This window comes from Pygoscelis adeliae, unplaced genomic scaffold, assembly GCF_000699105.1.
Source record: "Pygoscelis adeliae isolate BGI_AS28 unplaced genomic scaffold, ASM69910v1 Scaffold47, whole genome shotgun sequence".
Lineage (NCBI taxonomy): Eukaryota > Metazoa > Chordata > Aves > Sphenisciformes > Spheniscidae > Pygoscelis > Pygoscelis adeliae.
The window spans coordinates 583,764-610,698 of record NW_008825255.1 but is presented as its reverse complement, the minus strand read 5'-3'; the positions used below and the strand labels follow the sequence as shown (position 1 = coordinate 610,698).

The 26,935-nt window shown below is 42.1% G+C and overlaps 1 protein-coding gene across 1 annotated transcript in view; it reads right to left on the bottom strand.

The window, feature by feature from the left end:
- DAB2 (Dab, mitogen-responsive phosphoprotein, homolog 2 (Drosophila)) overlaps positions 1–26,935 on the bottom strand; it is a 27,456-nt gene continuing 521 nt past the window's right edge. The window contains exons 2-14 of the mRNA XM_009329428.1: positions 13,808–13,980; positions 12,533–12,672; positions 11,709–11,807; positions 11,263–11,394; positions 9,121–9,231; positions 8,558–8,605; positions 8,316–8,378; positions 5,780–6,415; positions 4,784–4,937; positions 3,564–4,196; positions 3,053–3,144; positions 2,174–2,241; positions 1–1,459 (exon numbers count right to left, since the gene is read on the bottom strand). Coding sequence (XP_009327703.1) covers positions 2,179–2,241; positions 3,053–3,144; positions 3,564–4,196; positions 4,784–4,937; positions 5,780–6,415; positions 8,316–8,378; positions 8,558–8,605; positions 9,121–9,231; positions 11,263–11,394; positions 11,709–11,807; positions 12,533–12,672; positions 13,808–13,901 — 2,265 coding nt within the window. The 5' untranslated portion in view covers positions 13,902–13,980 and the 3' untranslated portion in view covers positions 1–1,459; positions 2,174–2,178. The remainder of the gene's footprint in view (positions 1,460–2,173; positions 2,242–3,052; positions 3,145–3,563; positions 4,197–4,783; positions 4,938–5,779; positions 6,416–8,315; positions 8,379–8,557; positions 8,606–9,120; positions 9,232–11,262; positions 11,395–11,708; positions 11,808–12,532; positions 12,673–13,807; positions 13,981–26,935) is intronic.

Here is a 26,935-nt window from a genome sequence, read left to right as displayed (position 1 = left end):
ATGAACAGTTGCTTGTTTTTAATGTCATCAGGTAACATTACTTGAGATACTACAGTTTTATATAACAGTGTAACATCTGTAAGTTTCTACATTTCCAGTTTGAGACAAATACTTAAATTCATAGCTTTTTCGCATTACAGAAAGTGCAAGAGAGGTTTATATACAAGACTAATTGCATGACTGGCTGAATTGGGTACTAAGGCTGTATTCAAGTTGACTTTCTTAGCTCTCCAGTTCAGCAACTGCTTAGGCATTTGATTTAACAGTACTATTTCAAGTTTATACTTAGCATTGACAGAAAAACCTCTGACACATCAGCCATCACCACTGGCCAAGAATGTAGCTGTTACAGTCAGTTATAACAGATTTAGAGATCTGTTAGTAGAGAGGTTCTTTAGAAAAGGCACAGTTTTCAAGAGATGGAGAACTACCTCACATTAATGGCACAGAGGTGGTGCATCTGTTCACAAGGACTCTAGGCATGGAGTGAAGCCATGATTGTCTTTTTGCTTTCTAACATTCTGGAAACATGCCACACTACACCATGTGACAACTCAAACTGAGCAATATCAGGGACATTCACTGAGATATACGCAAGAAGCCTATCTGCTTGTTCCATTTGTCTGCCAAGCCACCTTAATAAAAAAGTAATCCTAGTAGATTTCCCTCCCTGAAAAAAGCCATATTAGCACCAAGACAACGGTTAGTGTCCACGACTACCTCAGTGTTCTGCAAGAAGTGTTTCAGCTTATCTGACCCTACAGTGTAGACCTCTAGTCTAGGACCCCGGCAGTTCTGTTACAGACCCCACAGTTAGTCCCTTTATTACACATTTATGGCAGAATGATACTTTTACCATTAGTTAAATAGACAACCATTGGAATTTTTCTCCCCTACCATACAGTTTACATCTTTGTGGCTCAGAGAACAAGTCACATGTCCAGTCACCAATTAGAACTGAGTAGTGTCCACTTAACTTTACAACTGGCCGCTGTTGTGATAACAGGCAACTGACCTAGTTGTTTAAGGTGTGGAGTTCTAGCTACTAATTCAATTCCCTTATGTGAAGGCAACACTTCTTCCCCAGGTACATTCAGTTCCTATATTTTAGGACAGTAAGTGCTACAGAAAGAGGAATTGTGGTGACCATGTTTACAAGACACATGACTTAGTGTTGCTAAGCTCTTCTGTGGAATACTGCAAAGAACTAAAGTAAAGTTAACATCCACCAATTTGAATTTGGGTCTCCAGCACAAGTCCAACTCTCCATTTGCTTTGCCCTGAATTAGCATCTTCACAGCATGTTCTTTGAGGGTTTGTGTTTCAATCCACCTGGACATGTTTTAGATTACAGACATCATGGAACGGCAGCAAAAGTGGCAGACAGCAAAGTGAAACAAGTAGAAAAATCATGTTGAGAAGAGGTCCAGCTATTCCATTTGTCCTTTTCTGGTTATGCCTAGTATGATGAAAAGGACTTAGGGTTAGGATGGCTGTAAGTTATAGTTTTATTGCTTAAACTAGCTTAGAGCCACAGAAAACAAAACTAAGGCAATAAATAGCAACACTTGTCTTCTGTTAGAAGCAAGACAGTATGTCAGCAGAAGACTTAGAGGTGTGGCAGAGGAATAGATTTGCTAGTTTGACAGTTCATGTTCTCTAGTCAATGATACGAAAGTTTGAGTTATTAGTTTCTAGTGACAAAAGCTCTCATAAGAGCTGTTTTTACTCCAATTCACCCAGAGTACAAACCCGCAATTATTTAGGGGATTAAGCTTCAGAAAGCTGTATGGGGCACTGTGCTCTAACACTCTCCTAAAGAGATATCGGAAGGAATTCAGTCAGCCCCTCTGAGTTTTGCAGCACATATTTACTCATTAACTTTCCTCAAGGAAAGGAAGTCTACATCTATTGTGGCCTTTAGACTTAAGTCCATGGAAGAATAAAATCTGTATTTCTAAGAAAGTGAAGCTGGCTAGGCTTAGCCAGAATGCAGCTATGTACAAGTCTGAGTAGAGGTACTCTAGCAGAAGTGTTCTTCTAGAGACGGTTTGCCATACTTTAGAAGAGCATTAGAGTTAAGCTAGTGTAGTTTTTAGCCAGCTCTTTACCAAAGGTTTTCTGAATAAGTTTCAGAGAATGAAGTAGGTTGTCTTATTAGTGGAAGACTTACCTGATCTATGCAAATGGGTTGCCAAAAGGATCACCAAAAGGACCAGAAGGTGGTTTCTGAGACTCCTTCTAAGGAAAGAGATCAATAGGCTGTTAGTGGATTTCCAGGTTTCACCAGGTTTACTCTGCATCGCTGTTTCAGCCAGCTCCTGTTCCAAACACCTTCTGGAAAGAATACTGCAGAGACCCTGCTAAATACACATTAACTGTACTGCTTTAACAAGAGAAAAGGGCTCTAAAGCCGTGTTAGCAGTTATCCTAGTCTGAGGCAAGGTATCTTTCAGAAAAGCCATGTGTGCTTACTGAACACTCGTTTGGAGCTCAGCCACTGTAGTCACGATGAGGTCTGTTTTAGCCAAATGCTAGATGTCTTCAGTCAACATTCTGGAATTGATCCAGAGTTTCCACCAAGGGCTTCAAGTGCTGTGTCCCAAATGCAGTGATGTGGTTAAGCCACTTCCTCCCCCAGGGGGTACTGAACAAGGGAGCCTCCCATTTGTTTTTTTTTTGAGAACAGCACAGTCCACACTAAGCAGTCTACTCCACAGAGAGATAAGTATAACTAAAGTGGAAGACTTCTGCAGCTACATTATTTTACAGTCTTTTGTAGAAGCTCCCACTACTGAAAAACTTCCTCCTGGGGCTTGCAGCTTGGGGACCTAGTTATGGACCCAAGCCAAATGGAATCATACTTTGTTAGCCTTCTTGCAACAAATGCCCTCTGTTAGATTAAATATTAGACTCAGACATGCAAGAAGTTTTGTTCCACAGCCTCTAAAGCCAGAACTAAGCCAGTGCTCAAACACAGGCACCCCTGTTGTTAAGGAGAAAGAAAGGTTGGGTGTTTTGTGGTTTGTTTTTTTTTTTTTAAACTACTTACAGATGAGGCACTGAAAAGGTCTGTTTTAGCTTGATTTTCAAACAGGCCATCAGCTAGCAGCACACTTTGTCGGGGAGCAGGCTTTGGTGGTTCTAAGGAAAAGAGACATACTACTATAATCACTTAACAGCTTTAACAAGTGCTCAGCTCTGTCTGTATAGCAGCACCAAAGCTCATCTAATTAGATACAGAAAACACCCACACGGAAGTTGCTTTAAGTGACACAATTTTATCTCCTGCTTGTCCCTCACTACACTTAAGCTAGATGGGACTTCTAACACTGTACAGAGCTAGTTTACCTCATTCTAGTCAAAGTAGTTTAGGCACTAGGTGTCAGTGTTTGGCCACTGACATTGATCAGTTCTGTAACATTATTAGGGGAGACAGTCCTTCAACCCTCTGTTTCAGTAACCATTAAATCAAATTTTGAGTTCTATCAGAAAAGACTAGTGATCAGCCATCCCAATCCCTGACCAGCTATCCCAGCAGAAGGGAAAAAAAAAGATTTTACCAGTCATTTTGGCAGACAGCTTGCTAGCTTCCATGTCATCATGATCTGTACTATCTTGAGGAATGCCTACTTTACTACTAAAATAATTGCTGAAAGCTTCAGAAGCACCTGAAAGGCTTTGCTGCTCTCCTCTCCTTGCTGGTACTGCAGGTGGCTTTGTCAGCTGGAAGTCTTTGAACATTTCCTTGACATCCTTCATCTCTTTATCACCAAGTGGATCCAGAGCAATAAAAGCATCACTCTCTTTCTTGGATAGCTCTTTCTGAGGTGCAGTTCTAGGTGGTGGCTGAGGTGGGCTAGTTGTTGTTGACATGGAGGGCAGTACAGATGGCGTCTGAGCAGGTAGTGTTGAAGATGGGAACACACTACTCTGGAAGGGATTTACAGCACTGGATGGCTGTGCCCATGAAGAAGATGGAACTTGTGCTGCCTGTGCCCAGAGACCAGACTGAGGGCCTGCTGGACCAAAAGATGCAGGCTGGTTCCAGCTTGGCAGTGCTTGAGTACCAAAGGCAAGTGGTTGAGTAAATCCCGTAGGTTGAGCAGGCATCATAGACCCAGAAAAGACTGATGCAGCCTGAGTGAAGGCAGGTGTCTGTGCACTCCATGGTGATGAAGTTACTGGCAAGCCACCTGGGGGGAGATTGTTGTTACACAGCACTTCAGTGATCTGAAGACCTCAAGCAGGAGCATATCAATTCCACTGAGGTTACCAGCAAAACATTTTTCATGTGCTGTTTGCAAAAATCTGTTGATTTACACTTAAAAATCAAGTCGTTTGGGGGGAGGGGAGCAGGGGTTTAACATTTTTTACTTTGCTCCATTTCAGTCCTGGAAGAACGGAATTGAGGTTGATATAACAGAAGGAGGAACATAGTCCTAGCACAGAAGTGACAGATGCATTTGCCTTATAGTTACTTCTGTGTAAATGATTATTAAGACTCTGCAGCAGTGTTACCCTAACCTCCCAAGTTGTGCTTGGCTCACTTGAACCTTGTGTACCTGAGGCAGCAATCTGCTGTCAAAGTTTACACAAAAACCCTGTTCCAGTTAAGGATGCAGAGTTTAGGCCTGTATTCACAGAACTCAATAGTTTAGGGCAGACAGCACATGGATTAAAGGGTGTGGCACTACACATGAAATAAAGGAAAACTAGAGCCCCTGTTTTGGTGTTAGCAGATATCTTAGACTGGAGCAAGACCTTCACTTTGTGAACTAACCTAGACCAGCCAATGGAGGTGCTGTGGTAGGACTTGTTTTGAAGAGGTCCAGTGGACTAGTTGGCACAGGTCCTGTTTGTGCCACTGAGGTCAAGCTAAGGCTCTCTGTAATCGGCACAAAGAAGTCTGAGCTAAATAAGTCATTCGATGCAGTCTAGAAAGAAAAAAAGCTTTGTGAGATGGCATGGCAGAACACATGCTAGCATGATTAAGACTCCCTAGTCCAGAGCTACAAGCTTTTATTTCAGCTAGAGCAGAGCAGGGAGCTTTGATGTCTCCTTTAGAGACCATGTATAGGAGTTTCAAACGTCACCATTTTGTTCATGCCTACTGAGATGCATGGCATTAAGTATGAATAATATATAGTAGTCACAAGTCAATAGCAGAAGAATAAGACTTAAAATGACTAAGTTATTTGCTATCATAGTGAGCCTCCCTCTGCCCCCTACCCCTCTAAAAATTCCTGCTCAGTCTGCAGTGACCCCTGCAGACTTGTGGCAAGGTCAGAGTTTTGCATCATTTGAGTGCAAGACAAATGCAGCTGACCCAGAGCCATCCTGCGTCTAATCAGGCAAGTTGTTGAGATTGCCCTCAGTAGGCAGGTACTGGGAAACTACATAGGTTTCTGTAACCTAGTACTAGTAGCTCATCATTATGAAACCACAGGCTGATGGGCATACGACTATCATAACAGGTTCTGGCATTGTATCAAGTGTCAATATACATAGCAACATACTTACCAGACCTTTACAGAAGTATGGCAGCATTAAGGAAGAGAGCATACAGTTTAGTGACCATAGCTACTATGAAGCATTCATGAATGTTAGAATGTACCACAGCTGCAGTGAGATTAGAGTTAAGTATGACAGGTAGCAGAGAAGTAGACATGTGGTAAAGCTGTTTAGCCAGTTTCACAGTATGAAGAAAGAAAAGCTTCACCCAGCTTCTTTAAGAAAGAGCATGCATATCACCATTAATTACTTGAACATTGTTCACCTTGACAGATCTCCTTCCTCTTCCTGGCTTGGTACTTTGTGGTGGTGGGCTAATTGTTATAGACTCATGTGACATGAGCTGGATATTGCTTTCAGAATCCAGCCTTACTCCATTCTGCAGAGGTAATCCTTTGGAAGGACCTTCCACAAACAGGGTTGATGGGGCTTTAAGAAAGCCATTCTGTTCTCTCTCTGGTACCCCATTTGGAGTTCTTGCTGCAGGCGGCTTACTCTCAGGTGGCCACTGGCTTGTTAGTGCTTCTCGTTTGCCAGTTCTATTAGAAATCTGGTCAAACTGCTTACCAAAGTAGTCAATATCACCATTTGAAGCACCATTACCCACCGGTGTCAAGGTACTCAGACTTTCCTTCTTCTGATCAGCAGATTTTAGAGAATCAAATGAAGGCAGTGCAGATTGGTCTGGCTGTGCAAAAGGATCATCACTGAAAGGGTCTGGATTAGGTGTGGGAAAGAAGCTGAGATTGGTAGAGAAAGAACTCTCAGGCAAGAAGGTTGGCTGTGGCTTTGGTTGTGGAAGAGAGGTTGTGATGCCATTCAAGAAGAGATCCTCTTTTGTAAAAGTCTGTTTGGTCTCAATTTCAGAATTTAGATCCACTAACAGAATCTCTTTAGCTTCCTATTTGTCCAGAAAGAAAAAATAGTTAGTTTTATGTAGGACTTGCTGCATAGTACACAACCTCAAGAAAAATGGCTGCAAAAGGAGAAATCCTATTATCCAATACATCATACTAATAAGTATTCAATATCACAGTGAACCTTCACTAAAGCTTCATCTTAAGTCATTAAGGCAAGCACTGCTGGCTGTGGTCAAATCACAGCTGCTTAGTTTCAGAAACTCAATGTTAAAAGCACCTGTTTTAAGATCCCTTAATTAAATATCAGATGCTTGTTCTACAGCCTAGAGACTGTAGAGTCATTAAGCACTAATTACACCTAGACTTTCACTTGAGTCAGGAATTCCTGTTTGAGTTCTAGTCCTTTGTTTTGACAAGTTATGAAATCACACTGCCTTAGTGTGACTTTAAGTTGCAGTCTCAGCTTCGGAGTAAGATTAGAGAGTGGAAGATGTTAACATGCCATCTGATTTTTTTGCCAGTGGAAGATGTTAACATGCCATCTCTCCACCAAACAGGCAGTAGAAGGGTAATACTTGATCACTAGCTGGATTGACAGCACCAATTGTATCATGACTGATGGTGGCTTACAGTGCCAGAATAAATTGGTAGGATTTTTGGGGGTCATACTGAGCTATGACTGAGCTATGTGCACTTTGGTGGAGTTAGGCCACATCTTGAGCTAGGGCTACTCATCTAGAAAGTCCGGGAGTCCACTCTGAGGGACTTACTTAAGGATTCACTTGTCTATAAAATAAGCTTCATCTTTAAAGATCTTTATCAATGTTTCTGTAATAGCTCTCATAGCAGCAAAGGTATGTACTGCTAGTACATATTTCTAGGACATCTCACTAGAGAGGTGGGCCTGTGCAAACCTCATGAAGTTCAACAAGGCTAAGTGTGAGGTCCTGCACCTGGGTCAGGGCAATCCCAAACATGGATACAGGCTGGGCAATGGGTAGATTGAGGGCAGCCCTGTGGATAAGCACCTGGGGGTATTGGTGGATTGAAAACTAAATATGAGCTGGCAATGTGTGCTCACAGCCCAGAAAGCCAATCACATCTTGGGCTGCATCAAAAGAAGCATGGCCAGCAGGTCAAGGGAGGTGATTGTCCCCCTCTACTCTGCTCTCGTGAGACCCTACCTAGAGTACTGTGTTCAACTCTGGGGCCCCCAGCATACAAAAGGCATGGACCTGCTTAAGCAGGTCCAGAGGAGGGCCACAAAGATGATTAGGGGGCTGGAGCACCTCCCCAGTGAGGACAGGCTGAGAGGGTTGGGGTTGTTTAGGCTGGAGAAGAGAAGGCTCCAGGGAGACCATACAGCAGCCTTCCAGTACTTAAGGGGGCCTACAGGAAAGATGGGGAGGAACTCTACCAGGGAGTGTAGTGATAGGACAAGTGGTAATGGTTTTAAACTGAAAGACAGTAGATTTAGATTAGCTATTAGGAAGAAATTCTTTACTGTGAGGGTGGTGAGACACCGGAAGAGGTTGCCCAGAGAAGTTGCAGATGCCCCATCCCTGGAAGTGTTCAAGGCCAGGTTGGATGGGGCTTTGTGCAACCTGGTCTAGTGGAATGTGTCCCTGCCCACGGTAGGGGGTTGGAACTACATAATCTTTAAGGTCCCTTCCAATCCAAACCCATTCTGTGATTCTATGACTAGCAGAATAGTATTATCTCTGTCACGCAGTCTCAAGTGAACTCTGCTGGATTAGAATGACATTAACTACTCTATTAGCAAGTAGACAGTATTATAGTCCTGAGACACTAGTACACTGATGATAGCTAGGCAGATGTCTCTGAGAAACCAGGACTAACAAAGTAAAAGCAGATCTTACTACTAGGACTAAATTTCCTCTCAAAGCAAGAACAAAGACTGCTAAGCTAGATTCTACTTACTGTGGGACTGCACATATCAGGAGGTGTTGACATATCCCCAAACAAGTCCATCTGGTCAACTCCCTTGAAGCCAGAAATATTGAAAGAATTGGTATCTGTTAGACTTCTTGCAAAAGCAAGAATCAAGCATTATGCAGATCTACTGTAAACACATCTACAAATACTGCATTTCCCACAATGTGGAGACAGTCAGTTATGAACTCTGTAATGGCATCAGCATGAAGTTCTAAAACTTAACGTACCAGTTTCATTTTGTCAGCTTGATCAGCGGGTAGTGCTTCGCTACCATTCTGTAATAGATGGATAACAGTGTCAGTAATAATTGGAATATCAAAACTTGCCTTAAGCAAGGGATTTGCAGGCTTCAAAGAGCAAGTGGGAGAAAGAGGAAGTATGACGGAGATCACCACTCAGTATCAGTTCTGTAGGCCCCTTTTACTCCCATTTCAGTGTAATTGGGCATTTGACATTGCCTCCATAATGCTGGCAGTGTAAAGAAAGTCAAAGCTAGTTGTGTTGCAGCAGCATACCTAATTGAGTGAGGCTGAGTTGGAGCGACTTACCTCAGTTTTACTTGCTTCTTCACTCTAAAGAAGAAAAAAAGGCTTTTAGTACCTAGATGTCATGTAGAATATCCAAAGCCTCTCGTTTTGGAGAGCTTACCAGATCTAGGAGGCAATCAAACTGCTGGCACAATTACCAACCAATAGCTTCAAGTGATCCTGGATTTAGATGGTGAATGTCAAGTCTTACAAGAGCCCAAAAGCTAAGCCAAAGCTGAAGCAAGCTTTATTTCTATGCAGACTAATGCAGTTTCTATAATTTTACTCGCCTTTTTCTTGTCTTCTTCTTCCTTCTTCTTCATATTATATATTAGCTGGAAGAGGTCCTTAAGATCAACAACTAGAGGCTCAGCCTGAAAAAGAATGTAGATTTTAAGCCATGTACTACTTCACAGCTTGCTTCAGTAGAAGTCCAGCGAGTAGCAAGCCAAACTTTCCTAAATGGTTCAACGGTAAGGTTGAGATAACAGGAAAAGCAAGAGTTTAAAGGACTGTCTAGTCTCCACACGAGAGCTTATGCAGAATCCAAGGGTAATGGGTACAACCAGCTTAGAACTGTTGTTAACTCCACAGGGAAAGTGGCTGTATTTGTGCTAAGCCTACTATGTTTTTGCTAAAAAGCTTGTAGTGCAAGATTTTAAGTGCATGGCAAGTCCTAATCATATTTCCTCAAAAGTGCAAAGTTTATCCAAGCTCTCTGGTAATCTCATGACAAGAAAACATTTTGCATCTGTCTGTTTTCTACCAACGCCAACACTGGATCTGGAGAAAGCTTCTCTAGCTAATGCTTCATTTATATTAAACAGGATGCAAATAGTAAATCAGCAAGGCAAGCATAAGGTAAGATTATCATCACCTCAAATGTGTAGAGCAGGCACCAGCTTTAAGTAGTATCTGTATCAGGATGAAAATTTAGCATGAATTAGAAAGGCACTGCATTCCCTGCACACCCATTAATGAGAATGTTTTGAGTGTTTGCCGAGGTGGTGGCAGGTTCAGCTATACCGATTTGGAACTTTTGCTTGAGGCATATAGCAGCTGTGTCAGTGTCTAGAGTAGGACAAGTCTCCCTGCTCAGCCACTACCTTTGGCTCAGGCAGAGAATGTGTTGAACAGATCTCACTGTTTATATCTGAGCATCATCCCCTCCTCATCAAGGGTTTTAGTCATGCCACCGCAGGAACAGCCATTTCAAGAGTTATCAACTTTGACAAACAGTACAGCTGCAGCAGTCTAGAGCTGCAGAAGTCCTTACTTCTCAGCTAGACAAGTTTGTGTTAAAAACAACTAGCAGCAATTCAAGAGCTGTCTACACATTGGCTAAGCTTATAGGCTGGCAAGCAGCACCTCACAGTGAAAAGCTGAGAGAACAGACTCCACTCTAGAGCACACACAGAGGGCTTTTGTACTTAATCTACAATTCCAGTGAAGCCAACACAACACAGGACTCTGATAAACTAATAAAACAGGCTTAGGAGCAGCCATTACAGCTGTTACTAGAGTAGTAACATGCTCCAACAAGGAGCCCCTCTGTCCCACCTGTAGTGGGTTTGAAACTGCCAACAGGTTCTCCAGAAGGGCAGGCAGGGATGTGTATGAAGAAGTTACTAGCTTTGAGATCTTGGCTCATCAAGTCATTGTAGTGACTATTATAAATACATTATAATGACAAGCTAATAAATGATAAATAGCTAACTTAAGTTCAGGTCATTTAGGAAGCTGCATAATACTCAGCAGTAACTCCAAGTAGCTTGTTTCCAATACTGCTTATATACAGATTCTCTTCAGAGAGACAAACCCTGCATACAGGATTTCTGCAAGGGGAAAACCTATCACAGAAGGATCAGAATTCCTCCTAGAAGTACCTCTAGGAGGACCGGACCTGCCATTCACTGGCCCCAGAAACACTATTGCAATTGAGTAAGTCTGTTTTCACTGCTGCACAAGACAAAGCATCACGAGAACTAGACTAGTGGAGTTCTAACATAATTCCTGTTAATTTGAGTGACAGTCTGGCTATTTGATTCAAGAATTGGCATTCTCACTGACAGTATCAGGCCACTGTACAGGAAAACCCATGATAACAGCTCCATTCATCTGACTAATGACTTCCATGGTGCATGGACATATTCAGCAAGGTTAATCATAGTAAGCAAGGCTACTTGAGTGTTTTTATTCTGGACTACAGAGAAGCTGAACAAGATAAAAGCCATTGGTGATACAGTCAATTCCTACTGCCCTCTTCTAGAGGAGCCTATCCATCTGTGCTGGTATTCCCCTATACCTCATAGGGCTACCAGCAAAACACTACACCCTTATCACATGTTAAGTGTTTACACAATAGCATTACTCATAGCAAGTGGAAAAGGGTGTCTGATCCATACCTGTTGTGCTGTTTTTATGGCAAAAAATTGGTGCTGGCCTTCTCCTCCACAAATATAGCCAAAGGCACGATTGTCTGTTACATCCCGAGCAATAAAGGAGATTTTGTTTACTGGATGCTCATGCTCTATGACCTAGAATTGGGGAAAAAAGACTACTGGTTTAAATTGCTGGAAACATACTAGCTGCTCTTCTCTGTAGTTAGAATGTTTGAGACTGTTAGAAGGCTTCAGTTCAAGACTCAGATTTATCAGCCTTTGACTAACCACAATAAGATGTAGCTAGCTTTCTGGGAGGAGGCTTCAGCATTATAACCCATTTCACAAGCCAATTTTTATATGCGGAAGGAGGGTACAATGCCATTAAAGGAATCTAGTTCAGACTAGCCTAACTTCCAAGCATTTCACTTGCTTTAAGAATCACATTAAGAGAATAAGTCATATCTTACCCCAGTTTTCTCATCTATTATCTTGATACCAGAGAGGGAGATGTTCACCCAGATTTTCTGTTTGTGTTGACCCTGGGAACGGGCTGCCACTGCCATTCCCTGAAGAGGATGAATGTCAAAGTATTGATAAGATTTCTGTTAGATTGAGCTTTAACCTGTTTCTTTACATTCCTCATGACTGTACTGGTGCTAATCTAGTCATTCCTATGCAACTGTACAGTTAGAGCAGCATTCCTCTTGCAACATATGCGTTACTAGGTTTGAAGTGATACCTCAGAACTAGATTGTGATTCCTCTGTAAATGTTTTGGAGCTTTAAAGCTTCTTATCTTAGTTCACAAAACTGTTGCAGTAGCAGGATCTTTACCAGCTTTCCTGGCCTGATTGAAGCTATGTGAGTGTTCTGCACTCCAGAAGTAATCATCTTTGTTGCTGCAGGGTCTTACTTATTCTTTGGCTTATCTATATCTCTTGGTGTCACTATTGCCACAGGATGCCAACTTGTGCTTTGAGTTCAGTGTTAAGTTGCACTGAGTTCCCCTCTCCCCACCCAAAACCCAAACTCATTATTTGTGACCAAGTTCATACTATTAGCATCCATACTGGATGTCTGCAAGAGGCCCAAAGGACTGTTCCCAAGCTATTAGAGAAACACTGTCCTTTGAGCAAGGGGTTACAGCTTTAGAAGTAACATCCATCTAGGATGGTGCTGTTACTACTATGTTACCATTAAGCCATATTTGAAGTTTGGCCAAAGTGACCATTTGATCTGCTTTCTGAAGGCTACCCAGAACTTGTTCCTTACATGCCAGCTCAAGCCCTTACCTTCAGCTTCATCATCGAATCCTGACTCATTTTGTCTCCTCTTGCCTCTGGGACATCATCAATGCCAATCAGTTTAGCTTTGTATCTTACACCATCACCTTTGAATCTGGCCAAGAGAGATTCATCTGTCTTTTCTGGCCCTGGAGACAGAGAAAAGTTTTTTTGTTTTTTTTTTAAAGAGAGAAATATCTATGTTGTGGCTTTGACATCTTTTAAGAAAAATATACCATGTAAGTACATATTAAAACTGTCCCTTGAGTATAGCTAACAAGCCCTAGTCCTTCCAGTACCGTGTGCACTGCAAGATAGGTACTCCTTTAAGGTCACAATGCTCTTGCAGAATCTGGCCTCAGTTCAAAGACTGAAGCCCAGTGCTTAATATGTAGGGACTTTGGAACAATTGTTTGCCATGTAAAAGACTGAAATATTTATAGGCAACAGCCAAGTAGATGTAAGTGCTAAGCAAAAGCACCAAGCAGAAATGGTACTTCCCATGGCCATACAGGACGTTCAGTAAACCTTTCAGATGTTAGTCCCTAGTTCTGGTGTAGTCAGATCTCTTCTTGGTGTGCAACAATCTCCTAGTTCCTGTGCTAGAACTTTCTATCAGCACCATCATTGCTACAACAAGTCCTGGTACCCCCACCCCTGTAATCACTTGGGATTTTAGCTGTTTGCTATTTCTGCTCTTCCCGCTACTTCTCAGAACTGATTGGTTTTCTTCTCTGCATGCTCAACGTACTCCAAGTGTGTACCTAGGTATGTATTTCTGTATGAGGTAATTTTATATTTACATGACCTAATCTATAAAAAAAATCTATTATCTGATCTACAATAATTCTCATTAAAGGAGTTTTCTAGCTTCTCTGGACTAGAATCTGTATCTGTGTCCAGCACATCACTCCCTCTCGGGAGGGAGCAAAGGAAGTGAGTTCAGGTTCAGACTGACAGGTACCTGGATGGTCCTGGGTCTGGTCACCTCCTCAGGAGGCTTTCACTTCTCTGGGCTTTTGGTGACTTGCCAAGTCTCAGCAAATGAATTGTTTAACAAGTGGAACTGAAAGCTTTAGAGCTTAAAGCTAGAAAAAACCTTTCAAGCTAAAAGCCTACCTTCTGGTTAGATTTATTTTACTAGCTTATTTACTCACTATTCCAGTCAGCTTGAAACCTTGGAGTTATTTCGACTATGCTGTGAGAGTGATATTAGTTTTAGGCAAGTGCAAAATATTAAGCATACTGACTAGAGGAGGTGTTCAAGAAGTAAGCATTTCTTACCTTTCTTTTTTTCCTTCTTTGAAGGTTGTGCTTTTGGTGGAGCCTGTTGCTCAGGCTGGCTGTTGATAGTAGTAGTTTCAGCTTCAGTAGACATGACGAGATGGTGGCCAGCTATGCTTGCTGTAGTTTTTAAAAATCCAAATAACAATCAGTAGACAGACATAATAGTTTACCTTGAAGAAGAAATATTCTCATTAGCCCTGTTAGTCCAGTTTTGTTCTGCTGAACACTGAAGCCCACTAATGCCTGAAAGTTTTGGTAGTGATCATATAGGAAGACCAACTCACTGTCTCTTCATCTCAGGCTACAGAAAGCATGAAGTTATGGCTACCAGGTGATGAACCTTCACCTCAGTAATACCTAATCAGTAGATCACATTGACCTACATCCACAGGCTGTACTTGCATCACCCTGTTTTAATCTGTCAACCTTTAGCTTTTTACCCTTTAAAGCTATTTATAGAACCTCAGATATTTTGCTCTATTCTCCTTCAGCACTGCCAGCTGCATCTCTGTAGTAGGATAGGAGAGAATGCAAGAAACATTTGCCAGGATCTGTTCCAAACACCCATGAAGATGACAGCAGAACACCCAAAAGAAGCCACCTGAGCTTATTCATGTTTCTATAACTAGTGGAAGTCTGAGGTTATATCACCCAACAGGTAAAAGCAAATAAATTATTTAGGCTGCAGACAGACTGTTCCAGGAAGAAACCACAACAAAACAAACCCCAAACCCCACACCCTTGTCTTAACAGTAATCAAGTAGCAGTTTTTTTTAAAACAAAACCTGCAAGTTAACAGAAACTATGGACTAGTATGACTTAACTCTTAACTCTATGCCACGAGACCATTTTGCCTCTGAGATACAAGATACATAAAAAAACCAATAATCTGCAGTCACCATGTTTTATTCCTACATAGCTGAATCATTGATTCACACTTACCAAAGAGAGGGACTCATATTGCCTTTATGGAGTTCTGAAGATCATCTATACCCAGCCAGAAAGAACTGGACATTCACATCTGCTACAGAAACTGTTCTATGAATCTTCTCTCTGGGGTATTGCAGTGGCTTCAGTTAGTCCCTTGAATTTTATGGTGACAAATGAAGCCAAAAGATTTAGATGATTAAGTAGCTGGGCTACCTTCTACTAGTAATTTCCCCTATACCCAGGCAAGCATCCACAGACCAGGTCATCCCTTTTATCCAGCACATTGAGACATACCATGTACCCAGATACAAGTGCTGAAGCATTGCATATCCTCTAGTATTAGAAGCTTGTAATTCTCAATAGCCTGTTCCTCGTTTGCCTTAGTTACAGCTAATGCTTTATCTATTACTTGGAAGTTACTTTCAGGGTTTTGCTCTGGCTCCTGCCTTCCCCTCTTCCCTCAATTCATTACTACGTCAATAGCTACAGACTGACTCATCCAGCTTGCCACTAACAGAGTAATGGATGTCAATGCTTAAATGATTCTTAACCTAGGAAAAACACAAATTCCTGGGTCTTTAAGAGAGAATTTTACCCTGAAGGCCTCCATTTCCATTTAGCCAGGAGGGAGGCCTTTAGGGAACTAGCTGTTAATATAAGCAAAGTTAGATCTGGCTGCTTACCAGATGGTTTGTGAATTACATTTAGCATTGCTCAAGTAAATCAACAGAGATAGAAGTGGTTGTATGGGAAAGATCTCTGGCAGCTATACCTGTTTTCCTCTGTAAGCAACTTATCTGGCCACAGCTAGGGAACATTCGATGCAAGGGAACAAAGGTGTTGCTGTGAAAATTTTGAGTGGTTCTGAGTAGAAATAGATGTTAGAGGAAGAGTTGATATAGCAAGCCATGGTTATTTAGGAAATGTTATCATTGGAAAAGTGGCTTGTGTACCCATTCTGACAAAGGAGCATGGGGGAAACCATTACAGCCAACAGGGATTTTGCAGGATACTTGCACCAGTGCTAAAAAGGCATGTGGCCATTGAAAACCACACATTAAGCAGGTAAAATGAAGCCAACTGAATTCTACTCTAAAACTAGACTAGCTTGCCTGATGGTATAATTTTGGGTGGAGATAGTCTTTAGACTTCAGTGTAATGAGCCTCTCCGTAGATTTATCAAGTCCTTCAGAAACAGAGAGGAAGGAAAGACAGAGTTAGGGTTGAATCATCAGTTAATCACCCACCCCCATCTGGAATGTTACTGGAAAAAGCCTGGAAAAGAACAGAGCTAAGACATGCTCTCTAGTAGCCAAGTCACAGCTTTAGTACATTTTGCCCAGCTCCATGCTGGAAAGAAGAAATAGCAACCTCAAGGTGCTAAGTCCTGCCTGTCAGTGATCTTGCTTCCCCAATTTAATTAGTAGAGCTACACCCAGCTCTAGTGCTATACAACCGCAGTAAGTATCTCACTCTGAAGTAAAGTTAGGAGGCAATAACAAGCAAATAACCTAGGGAGGAGCAAATATGCTCCTGTATATGTATAGTTATATATATATAACTATATATATACACAGTTGCTCCTTGGCAACTGTAAAGTGGTAGAAATCCAGAATGGAATGCCATCTTTAAACTCTAGTCATTCCTTCGTTATTGCTATCTGCCTCCATCCTGTGGAAGCCAGACCACTTATTTGCATAGAGACAGACAGCACAAAATCCCAAGATGAAGATGGGCAGGGATACACACAAGTCTGGCTGAACCTTTGCAAATACCCCCTGTCTTACTGTGGAGAATCTATTCTCAGTGTTAGCAATGCAATTTGAGAAGGTTAGTGAGGGCTTTCTGGCCAGTTTATAGGACATACTCTCCTGTCTGATGTCTGGCACAGCTCATATCACCTGGTGACAGTTCACAGTACATGACAGTTATTTATCATACATTTGGAGAACTCAATATCTTTGAGAATCATATCTCTGGAGCAAGAGGATTAGCAAAACTAAGAATGCAAAGATAGACAAAGGCTGCCTTAATACATGTTTATATTTTAAATAACTACTTCTTGACATTAGTTAAGCCACAAGACTAGCACAAAGTTGCCTCAGGCTTTACGTTAAAATTTCACTGGGCTGGGGAGCAACATTATATAGCTTGAGCTAGCAGTAATCTAGTCTGCTTGGGGTACAAGAGTCTCAGCCACAACTAAATTTTGATTCTATGCTTTAGACCCAAGTTAAAGCTGTGCAAGGTCTTAGTCACACTTAAGTTTAGCTTATCTTAATGGAAAGTACTGGTGTGCTCTACATGCAAGTAACAGAAATGAAGTTAAAATCTGTTTATAGTTCTTGCTCTTGCTTGGAGGCTTCCTTCCGCAGTACTCAGTCCCTTAGTATTTCCTTACTCAGACTACAGGAGTAAGGCAACAAGAAACTAGAACTGTTCTATTACACTTGAATTCTGAGTTGATCTCAAAAGAGCCAGCCAGCAGTATGGCAAAGTTAGAGATGCATGTGCTTTTATGCAAGGACAGTCATGCTTTCAGTTATACTGGCATGGTGAAGAACAAGACCATTCCCACAGCAACTATGTCAGACTGTTAAGTGATGCCTTTTGAATCTTCTCCATGTAGATAAGTCCACTGATATCACCACAGCTTAGTTACTTGCTATGCAATTGTATGGCCCATTTTAACTACTATGCTAAATACACTTTTTCAAAAGCCCGAGACTGCAGATTCATGGATGTTGCTACTGTGGGAGAAGTGCCCCACACTCTTGCCTGTATCAGTATATATGCACCACATTTTGCTCACCCACTTTTCAATTTACTCCAGAAAGGGCATGTTAAGAGACCACTAATAGTATCTTCCTCCTTTCCTATAGAGATTATCCCGTGAAGAGCAAGCACTGATCACTCCTTAGGGAAAGGCCATTTCAGGTCCTCAACACACAGGCCTTGAAGTATGAGCTGTTGTTACCTACTGTCTCAAGTCAGGCAACTCTCCATTCAAGCATTGTACTCATTCTTAAGACTTTGGGCATACTGTGCTCTTGGTGTCTTCTCTGAACTCCCTACAAGGAGAGCTGTTGGTAGTGACAAGTCATCCTTGAAGTACCTGTTTTTTAGCAAGACTTGAAGCACATGCCAAACAATTTTGTTGAGCAACACTTCGTTTCTCTTAAGAGATGTTTTCATAATTATCCCTTATTTGAGCAAGGGGTGGCAACATGGTAGCAACACTTAATGATTATATTTTTGTCCTGTGCACAGGGGATTGAGACTCTTCATTATGGCTGTAGTCTGCCATGGGATTTAAAGACTGGACAATAATCCTCACCCAACAGACAGGCTTTTTCCCCCTCAGCAGACAAAGATAATTGCCTCAATGTTGATGAAGGCTTGTCTGAGAAGATGTTAGGGACACTGAAAGTCAGAAGCAAGGCAGATAAACTAAACATCTGCTCAGCAGTCTAATACTTTGTCCTTTTCACAGCCTGTGCTCCTTCTTTGTCCCTTGATACTGCAAGTACATGATTCAGCTTAAAGAGTTATTGCATGTAAATATTAACCTCAAATTAGAATTTGAGAGGCCAGGAGAGGACACGAGAAGCTTTTACTGCCAAGTGCAATATAGCCTGTTAGGATGAAGTAGTAACCGGAAGCACAGCAATAGTTCAAGTGCTAAACATGCTTCCAGGTTATTCCCTCCCCCCTGCCTTCTTGCAGAGTTAGTCAACTTCTTCTGGTTAGAAGGTTGTATCATGACCTGCACAATGTATCCTTAGAAATATCTCTAGCCATCAAGTTCTTGACAGAAGAGCTGTTCTCAGAAGGCTGGTAAACCAGCTGTCCACTTGAGTGAATTCAAGACTTCAATTTTGCAGGCTGAGGAAATAAGACTAAAGGCTAAGAGCAATACATACAATGACTAGCAAGAGTTAAAGCTGTAAAGCCAGATACATTTACTAATAATGGACTATCTTGACTAGCAGCATTCTATCCACGTTAGAAGTATAATAGTTCATTTGTGTGAGCCCCTATATGACTGACTTATATTTGCATCTAACGAATCCCTACGTGCATAACTATCACATTTTCTGCCTAGTTCCTGCTGCAATGATAGTGCCCAAAGTAGCCTTGAGAAGCACTAGGTATGCATTAATAAATCAGAAACGTGAATGTGCTATTCAGACTTCTGCCTTTTAAACAGGGTCATTCATGCTCAGGAGTCAAATAAAATATCATCTTAAGTGTTTTGTTTCATTACTAGAACACCCATTGCTCTAGCATCTGACAGTGTCTAAGAGTTCAAGTTCAATAAGCCTGTAACACGACACAAGATTACTATGATTTAGATGGAAAATTCCAGCTGCTTGTTCTGATGCAAGCACTACCATTAGTTTGTTTCTTCTATTAAAAGAATCACATTAGTCTGTTAGGAACTAGCATAGCCAGTGACTAATATACATGAAAGATACTAGCCTTACCTACAGGTAGGTTATACCTGATATGTATTGTTCACACTCATACATAACAAGTACCTGCTTGAAGACAAGTGGTGGAAGAGCCTTCATAGACAGCTTGGGAACTGTTCCCCTCCAGTTTATGCCATGTCTGGAATGCAAGAGCAGCACCACTTGTGAGAAAGATGGCTGAATACAGGCTCCTATACTGCTAAACCTAACCCAAGCCCCTGTGGTTAAGTCTTCTAAGAGAGAAAACTGAAAAGGATGTGGACCTACCTTGCCTGACAAGTGAAGCGATCTGTCATTCACTCAATCAGTAAGGTCTAGATTAGCAATGCCCCCACCACTCGGTTTCTCCTGTGATTCCTTGATAGCAGGGAAACCAAGACCAGTGTTTTCAGCCTAAGTTCAAAACACCTGTTTAACTGTCCTGTTTAGGCCATAGGTAGTTAGAAACATGATTTGTGGTTAAGAGAACATTTGCTTGGTATCATGGACTCAGTTAAACCAGGCACTTGGCTTGTTGGCCAGAATGTTTCCAGATTAACAGGATTTTACTTTAGGGAACTTCTTTCATGAAACTTGCTTTAAGCCCTGTTTGATGTTCTGTCCTCTCACCTGAGAGATGGATCAATACTTTGCTGAGGTATTAAGGGAGCCTTATGCTAAGGGTTTCCTCTGCCAACAGGAATATCCTTTTGGAATAAGCTACAACTGTACTTACATATTGCAGGATACGGCACATAGTCCAGCTGCCTTGATCATACACAACCAGTAATGAGAAACAGGGAAGGGTGACATTCATCTGCTCAGTGGGATAGAAGTGTCATAATGGACACACCAGGGAATACTCCCTTCATGATGCTCCCTTCCCCCAGTACCAACTGCAAAGTAGATAAAGATCTTAGTACTCTAATTAGTCATGTCAGCTACAGATGTTGGCATGTACCATTGCTGGTGCAGGATCATGCCTGTGAAACTACCCAGACATCTTACCATTTCAGTCAATTTGCCAACTGTTATTTCATCAGTTGAACAGAACAGTCTGTTCTCATCATATCAGTGCATCAGTCTCCTCTGAGCTGTTTGGTTTTCAGCAAGAACATAGAAATTCAAACTAAGTTCCCGAAAGTGTTTTCTGCATACTTGAATCCCTGGAATCACAGCCAAGTGAACATCACTAAGTTAGCAGCTGGAACTGAACAGGTCACTCAGTTCAAGTGGTGCAATCAGACCAGTACTTTTTGCCATTATACTATGTTTTTGAGCACATAATTTCTGATGAGATAATTAGTTACTTCTCAACCCAGCTACCACAGTAGCTCTATTTTTGATTTTTCATCCACTTGTCATGGGAATAAATACAGCTGTTGCAGGAATATTAGAATAGAGGGCTCAGGAGAAGTCATGACCAGTTTAAACAAGCTGTACCTGACTAACAACTTGGAAAGGCATAAATTAGCAACTATTGCCCTCTGCTTACTTTAAAGGAAGAAAGGGAAATGCTTTTCATGAGCTAGTGCTCTCTGTTTCCCTGAAGACTTAATCTCAAACTGAAGGGAAATAGCACTGCTGTAGTCCAATAGGATTATTCTTCAGCCAGGAACTTCAGTGTCCAAAGCTAGTGTCCAGACACCTAGCTAGTCCATCTCAAATTATGAGTTGTTCCAGGAATAATGCAACATCTTGCAACAAGTCTTGGTAGCAGCCTTTCCAACCTCTTTTCAGCATTTAGCATTCCAACCTTAGTTCATTTCTTAGATTAAGAAACGCCTTCACTCTTAGTACCAGCAATACCAGCATCTGAACTCCAGATTCTTCTTTTAGAAAGAGATTGATAGATATCCCAGTATGCTCTTTCGTGATAGAGAGCTATTCAGTTGGTAACACAGGCTTATTATTAGATTATATACTTAGATTATCCACAAGAAGTTTCTTCCTATCAGTCATCCAGAAAGACAGCATGCTTTGCAGCTTGCTAAGGGGCCACTCCTCTATACCACTGTCTCCAGTTTCCAGTGCTGAAGCCTCACTAATCAGTGGTTCCTGAGCCAGAGTTCAGTTGTTTGTTCTAGCTATTGCTCAGGAAAGCATTACCTGCCTACTCACAGGATGAGGAATCTCAGGCCACGTGCCTGCAGTGCAAAGCACTCAGTCTTCTGTCAATACTACTTATTGAGACTCACTGGATATACCAAACAACCTGGAAGTAAAGCAGTTGTTAATCAAGGCAGCTAGTGTTTACTCACATGCAAACTAGTTTGAACTAGACAACAGCCCAAACACTTCACTTCCAATTGTACTCCTAACTCCCTCCTGCCTAGAAGGACTGTTTCTGGTGTTCTTGCTAGTTAGTATAGCAAAGGACTCTTGCCATTAACCATGCTTTTCACCCCCTTCCTCAGAGCAGGATCTTGACACGTATTGAAGCTGTTATCATAGGTTATTTCAGCTGCATGCTGTTAACTGTCCAGTGCTGGCAGTTATCCCTCTTTACAGTTTGGGTGTGTGCAAGCTGTACTGCAAGAGATTACATATGTTCTGCATAGCCTATGCTGAACTGTAAGTGTTCTCTACCTGTTGACAAACGTATCTGTATGAGCAACAGGATTTTGCTGTATTATTCTTGTGTTCACCCAACATAAAACTATATAGTCATGGCCACAGTGTCAAGTACTGCAGTTCCTTTACCCAGCCTGATGATCCCATAAGCACCCAAAAACCTGTCCTCAAGCATTCATTTCTGCAGTATTTGAAGAACCTTCCACCTAGCCACCAGCTACTGTGCCTCTCGTTACATAAACTGTTGTAGCAGTCATTGTCACAAGAGTCACTCCATACTGTCTCTTGTAACAGATACAAGTTATGTTTGTGATGTGTTATTATAAGACTGATGACAATTCTGTTTGCACCTTATGAGGGCAGGTTCTTCTACAGCAGTTTCAGTCTTCAGTTAGGTATTATGAATCATACTGCTTAATATGAGGGCTACTCTTGCCTTCAAGATTAGTCATAGAATCATAGAATCATTAAGGTTGGAAGAGACCTCTAAGGTCATCGAGTCCAACCGTCAACCCAACACCACCATGCCCACTAAACCATGTCCCTAAGCGCCGCATCTACACGTCTTTTAAATACTTCCAATGTTTAACCACTCTTTCAGTAAAGAAATTTTTCCTCACATCCAATCGAAACCTCCCCTGGCGCAACTTGAGGCCATTTCCTCTCATCCTATCACTAGTTGCTTGGGAGAAGAGACCAATACCCACCCCACTACAACCTCCTTTCAGGTAGCTGTAGAGAGCGATAAGGTCTCCCCTCAGCCTCCTTTTCTCCAGGCTAAACAACCCCCGTTCCCTCAGCCACTCTTCATAAGACTTGTTCTCCAGACCCTTCACCAGCTTTGTTGCCCTTCTCCGGACACGCTCCAGCACCTCAGTGTCCTTCTTGTAGCAAGGGGCCCAAAACTGAACACAGTATTCAAGGTGCAGTCTCACCAGTGCCGAGTAGAGGGGGACGATCACTTCCCTACTCCTGCTGGCCACACTATTTCTGATACAGACCAGGATGCCATTGGCCTTCTTGGCCGCCTGGGCACACTGCCAGCTCATGTTCAGCCGGCTGTCGACCAGCACCCCCAGGTCCTTTTCCATCAGTCATTACCAAGGGCCCCAGCTCTCCCTTGTACCTGCAGCAAGAAAGGCAATGAATAACTAAACAAGACAAATCTAAAAAGGTGGTACAGAAAGATTTTTTCTTTTTTACCAGATTTTTACCAGAGGTAAAGGATTTACCAGGACTTTCAGAGCTCCACTGCAGCTCCTTCAGTAGCTGTCCTACTAAACAGCTAGCCAAGTTTCACAGGTGACTATTCTGCAGTAAGTTTCCCTATTGGTAAGTGCATTTACACATTTGTTATGTACATTAGAGGAGGTTTACATTATTGCTCCTAAATCCACACTCTAAAGTAATTCTGACCAGGTTCTCTCAATTTTCTATCTCTATGGTGGTCTTGATATTATATGATGGGGATGCTGCCATCCATCAGAAGCATGCAAGGACAAGTGTCAGCCTTCCATCCTGCTCTAGAGGAGCACCTTTCATTGGCCAGGCTAGAAGCTTTTTGCAGATAGATCCACTATTCAAGCTACTAGAAAACTAGTTCTTACTCATATAGTGAACTTTGTGCCCTCCCTTAAGCACAAATAACCCTGTTCTGAGAGATTACATAAGATATCTGTAAGGTAGAAACACAGGTTGCAATAGTAACACTACATCCTTTGTGTTCCTAACTTGTCTTGTCCTTTCCTAGGAAGAAAGTCTCATCCCTAGGCATTTTAGCCATAGAGCAGGTATATGAGTTCTCATAGGAGGAGACTTGCTGTTGCATGACACATCAGCAGTAAGAGTTGAGTACATTTTGCTGGAGGAGCTAGTTCCTAGTTGACGTTGTCCTGAAGCCTCCTGACTGCCAAGGTAAAGGTCTATTATCCTGTCTCTCAGACCTAATTGTTCTGTTCAAGAGATAATCCTCATTAAGTATTTCAGCTCTCATCTTATTGCTTAAGGATGCAACATAAACTGACAGAGCAGTAGGAAATTCAGCTCCAAGGCCAATAGTCTGCCCTTAACTGGCCCCATAATGTCTGAGCTTTGAGATTTAAGGTGACATGCACCAGCTATGAAGCTTTATTAGAAGCTTTTTTTAAGAGTCCTACAGAGAGTTGGGAGTAAAGGTCTGCAGGGCATTTCAGCTGAGACACTTCATCCTCAGGCACTCCATAGCATATGCAAGTCACATCCTTTCAGAAGAGGGGAAACTGGAATGGTCTATGGCCCCATCAACCAGGGCTGACAAAAGTTAGGTGGGAGAAGATGCTTTGTTCAGCACTCAGCTGCCCAGCTTGTATAAACAAGCTAATCCTCTTGAAACTGGTACCTCTTGTTTATTGACTAGGCCTTCCACAGTATGCTTCATCCAGCTTCTTTATAACCCTGAGACCCTTGAACCCAGATACAGCTTCAAAACCAGGTTTCTAAAGTCAGTTTGTTTTGTCAGTTACGGTACTTCGAAACCTTATTCTACTTGATCCTTCTAAAACAACCCCAAGTTGTATTTCTGTGGAGTCCCTGCTGAGGTAGAAGAGTAGTGGCTTATGCTTGGTTATGTTTAACAGCAGAAGCTCATTAAGACCTCTTAGCATTCCTCCTCCCCTCCCCAGGAGGTAGAGTCTTGATTCTACTAATAATCCCTTAGTCTACACGCCAGATCTAGGTTTTTGTCCAAAATCCTTGCAGATTACAAGTTACCTTCTTGCTATCTCTTCATCATTTCTTTTGACATAATCTAGCCAGCAAGCAGGAACTGCACCATCAGTACTGTTTCCAGAACAAGCTGGCTTTCTCAGGATGTGGAATTTATTGCTTCATTGTCCAAGCAAATTCATGCTTCTGTGGTGCTCACATATTGCTAGCCTTGCTGAATAAAGTCCACAAACATTCCCAAGAACTTGGTTAACCCAGCAGGTCACACAAGTGTCCTAGCAGTGTAAAGTTCGCTGGGACAGAAGAGCATCAATAGGAGAGAAAAATCTGTAGGTTTGGCAACAATACTCAATATCTACAGCATATTACGCACTTTCATTTACTTTGTATCTCAAGCTATGGTTTTTATCCACAACATCCTGTCCAGACACCAACCCTTGATTCCCCCTTCCTTGACACTAAGTGCATATATTTTCTTTACCACAGAGACAATAATCTAAGAGCTCTTTTTGCCACCCTTTGCATATATTATATTCACCTGTTTAGAGTGCTTCTTTCCATATCTGCTTGTGACATAAAGGCCTTAAGGAAGAAGTATATCCATAGCAGCTACTGGTCTGCAGGGTCCGACAATAGGGTTATGCAGGCACTTTGACAAGTAGTACACTCCTCAATGAGAAAGTGGGTTGTGTACTGCAGATGTATAGAGACACTTAGAAACACAGCAGAAGGCACATGTTAGAATGGATAACCATCTCTACCTTCACAAAAGGAAACTGATGCCAGATTTTTGGCATTTGGCCCATCCTTCCAACTGATAGTACTGAGCACAACCTCTGGTGCTCAGCCAATAGCTTTGTTTGAAGTAAGAGCACAAGAGATGAGAAGTATCTTAAGTCACAGGACTATCAGAGTAGTGCTTGTCATTCTCCCAGTATCCTGTCTACAGTGACAAGCACACAAGACCCTGTTAGATTCCCCTCAGCAGAACCATCTCTTCATTTAAGACTTGGAGCACCTGCCATTCACTCCACTTTAGCCTGAGCCTTCCTATACTCCAAGTCATGAGGTTTGCTAGTTAAGCTTCTTGTTCTGATGGTTCACCTGACATTCATTTAGCACTCACATCCTCCTTACCATTTCTACCACTTGGTTCTCCTTCTCCAAATGCAAACTTCGGTGAGTTACTTTTAATAGAAATTTCTGCTTAGACTTGACCACAGCCTCAGACCATTCAGAGAATTTTGGCAACCTGATTATGCTTCAAGAGCCATTGTGTTGGATGCAACTGCAGTGATTCTTTGAACAGATATGGTGGATGACTCCCTCAGACAATCTCCTTCTCAGCAGAAAAGATTTTCTTTGGATTCTGATTCACCTCTCCAATTAGCCACCTACTACTGCCTCATTCACCTCCTGGAAGCTCCTAATGGAAGCTGATCTGAAGACCTACTAGCATTGTAACTGCCTAACAGGTCACTATCAGACACATATTTTCAATTTACCAGTGCCTAGTAAGTCTTCACAGCCAGCTAGAATACATGCTTCAGAATTACTTTTCTCTAATTGAATCCGCATCTCTATTTTGCCTATCTACACAGGTGTTCCCATCCCTAAGCATACTTACGCCCATTCGTTAGCACACAATGGGCAAATCTAAGCCTACATGCTCTCAGATTTGGTCCATTTTGGGTAGCCTTGTTTATGGAAGTTACAGAAGGCAAAAATGTAGCATTAAGGCTAACTACCTTCATTAAGAGAAGATTAAAACAATTCCTTAACACCCCCCCCAAAAAAAAAAAAAAATCCAGTTAATCCTACCTTACCAGTGGTTTTGCATGCTTCCCTAGCAAGTGCTCAAGTAACCAGCCTCAGCTTATCTGAGGGGTAGAAGCTCTGCTACAGAGAAATCCAGTTGTATTTGGCAACACCTGCATTTATCTTACTGCTCAGAGCACAGGCACTACCCCAACATAAGTGTCATCATATGATGATCATTAGACTTTAAGTCTCACCAGCTGAGAAGTCAGTTTCTCTGACAAGGTAGAAGACTAATTCCAGTTAATCCTGGACATCTTAAACTATACCCATTTACCACAGACACAAGTAGCATCCCGATATTTACGGGCCGACAGTGTGCCCGGCAAGGATGCTCCATCCACAACCAAAACAAAAACCCACCCCTGCTTCACAGCATCCTAACCCTTTCCTCCTCTCTGCTAATAGAGAGATTCTTTCATAACAGTTATTTACGTGAAATTTAGTGTTTATATACTTTTTCCTCTTAATTCCCTCCTCTCCACACACAAAAATGAAAATGCACGCTTATTTTGCTTTGTACCCAAGCTTCCTCAGGGCGCCGGCCCTGCCAGCGCCCGGAGCAGGATGCAGGCGGCTTCCGCCCCGTCTCAGCCGGGGCACGCTCCCCGCAGCCCGGCTCGGGCAGCGCCGAGCTCCCCGCACC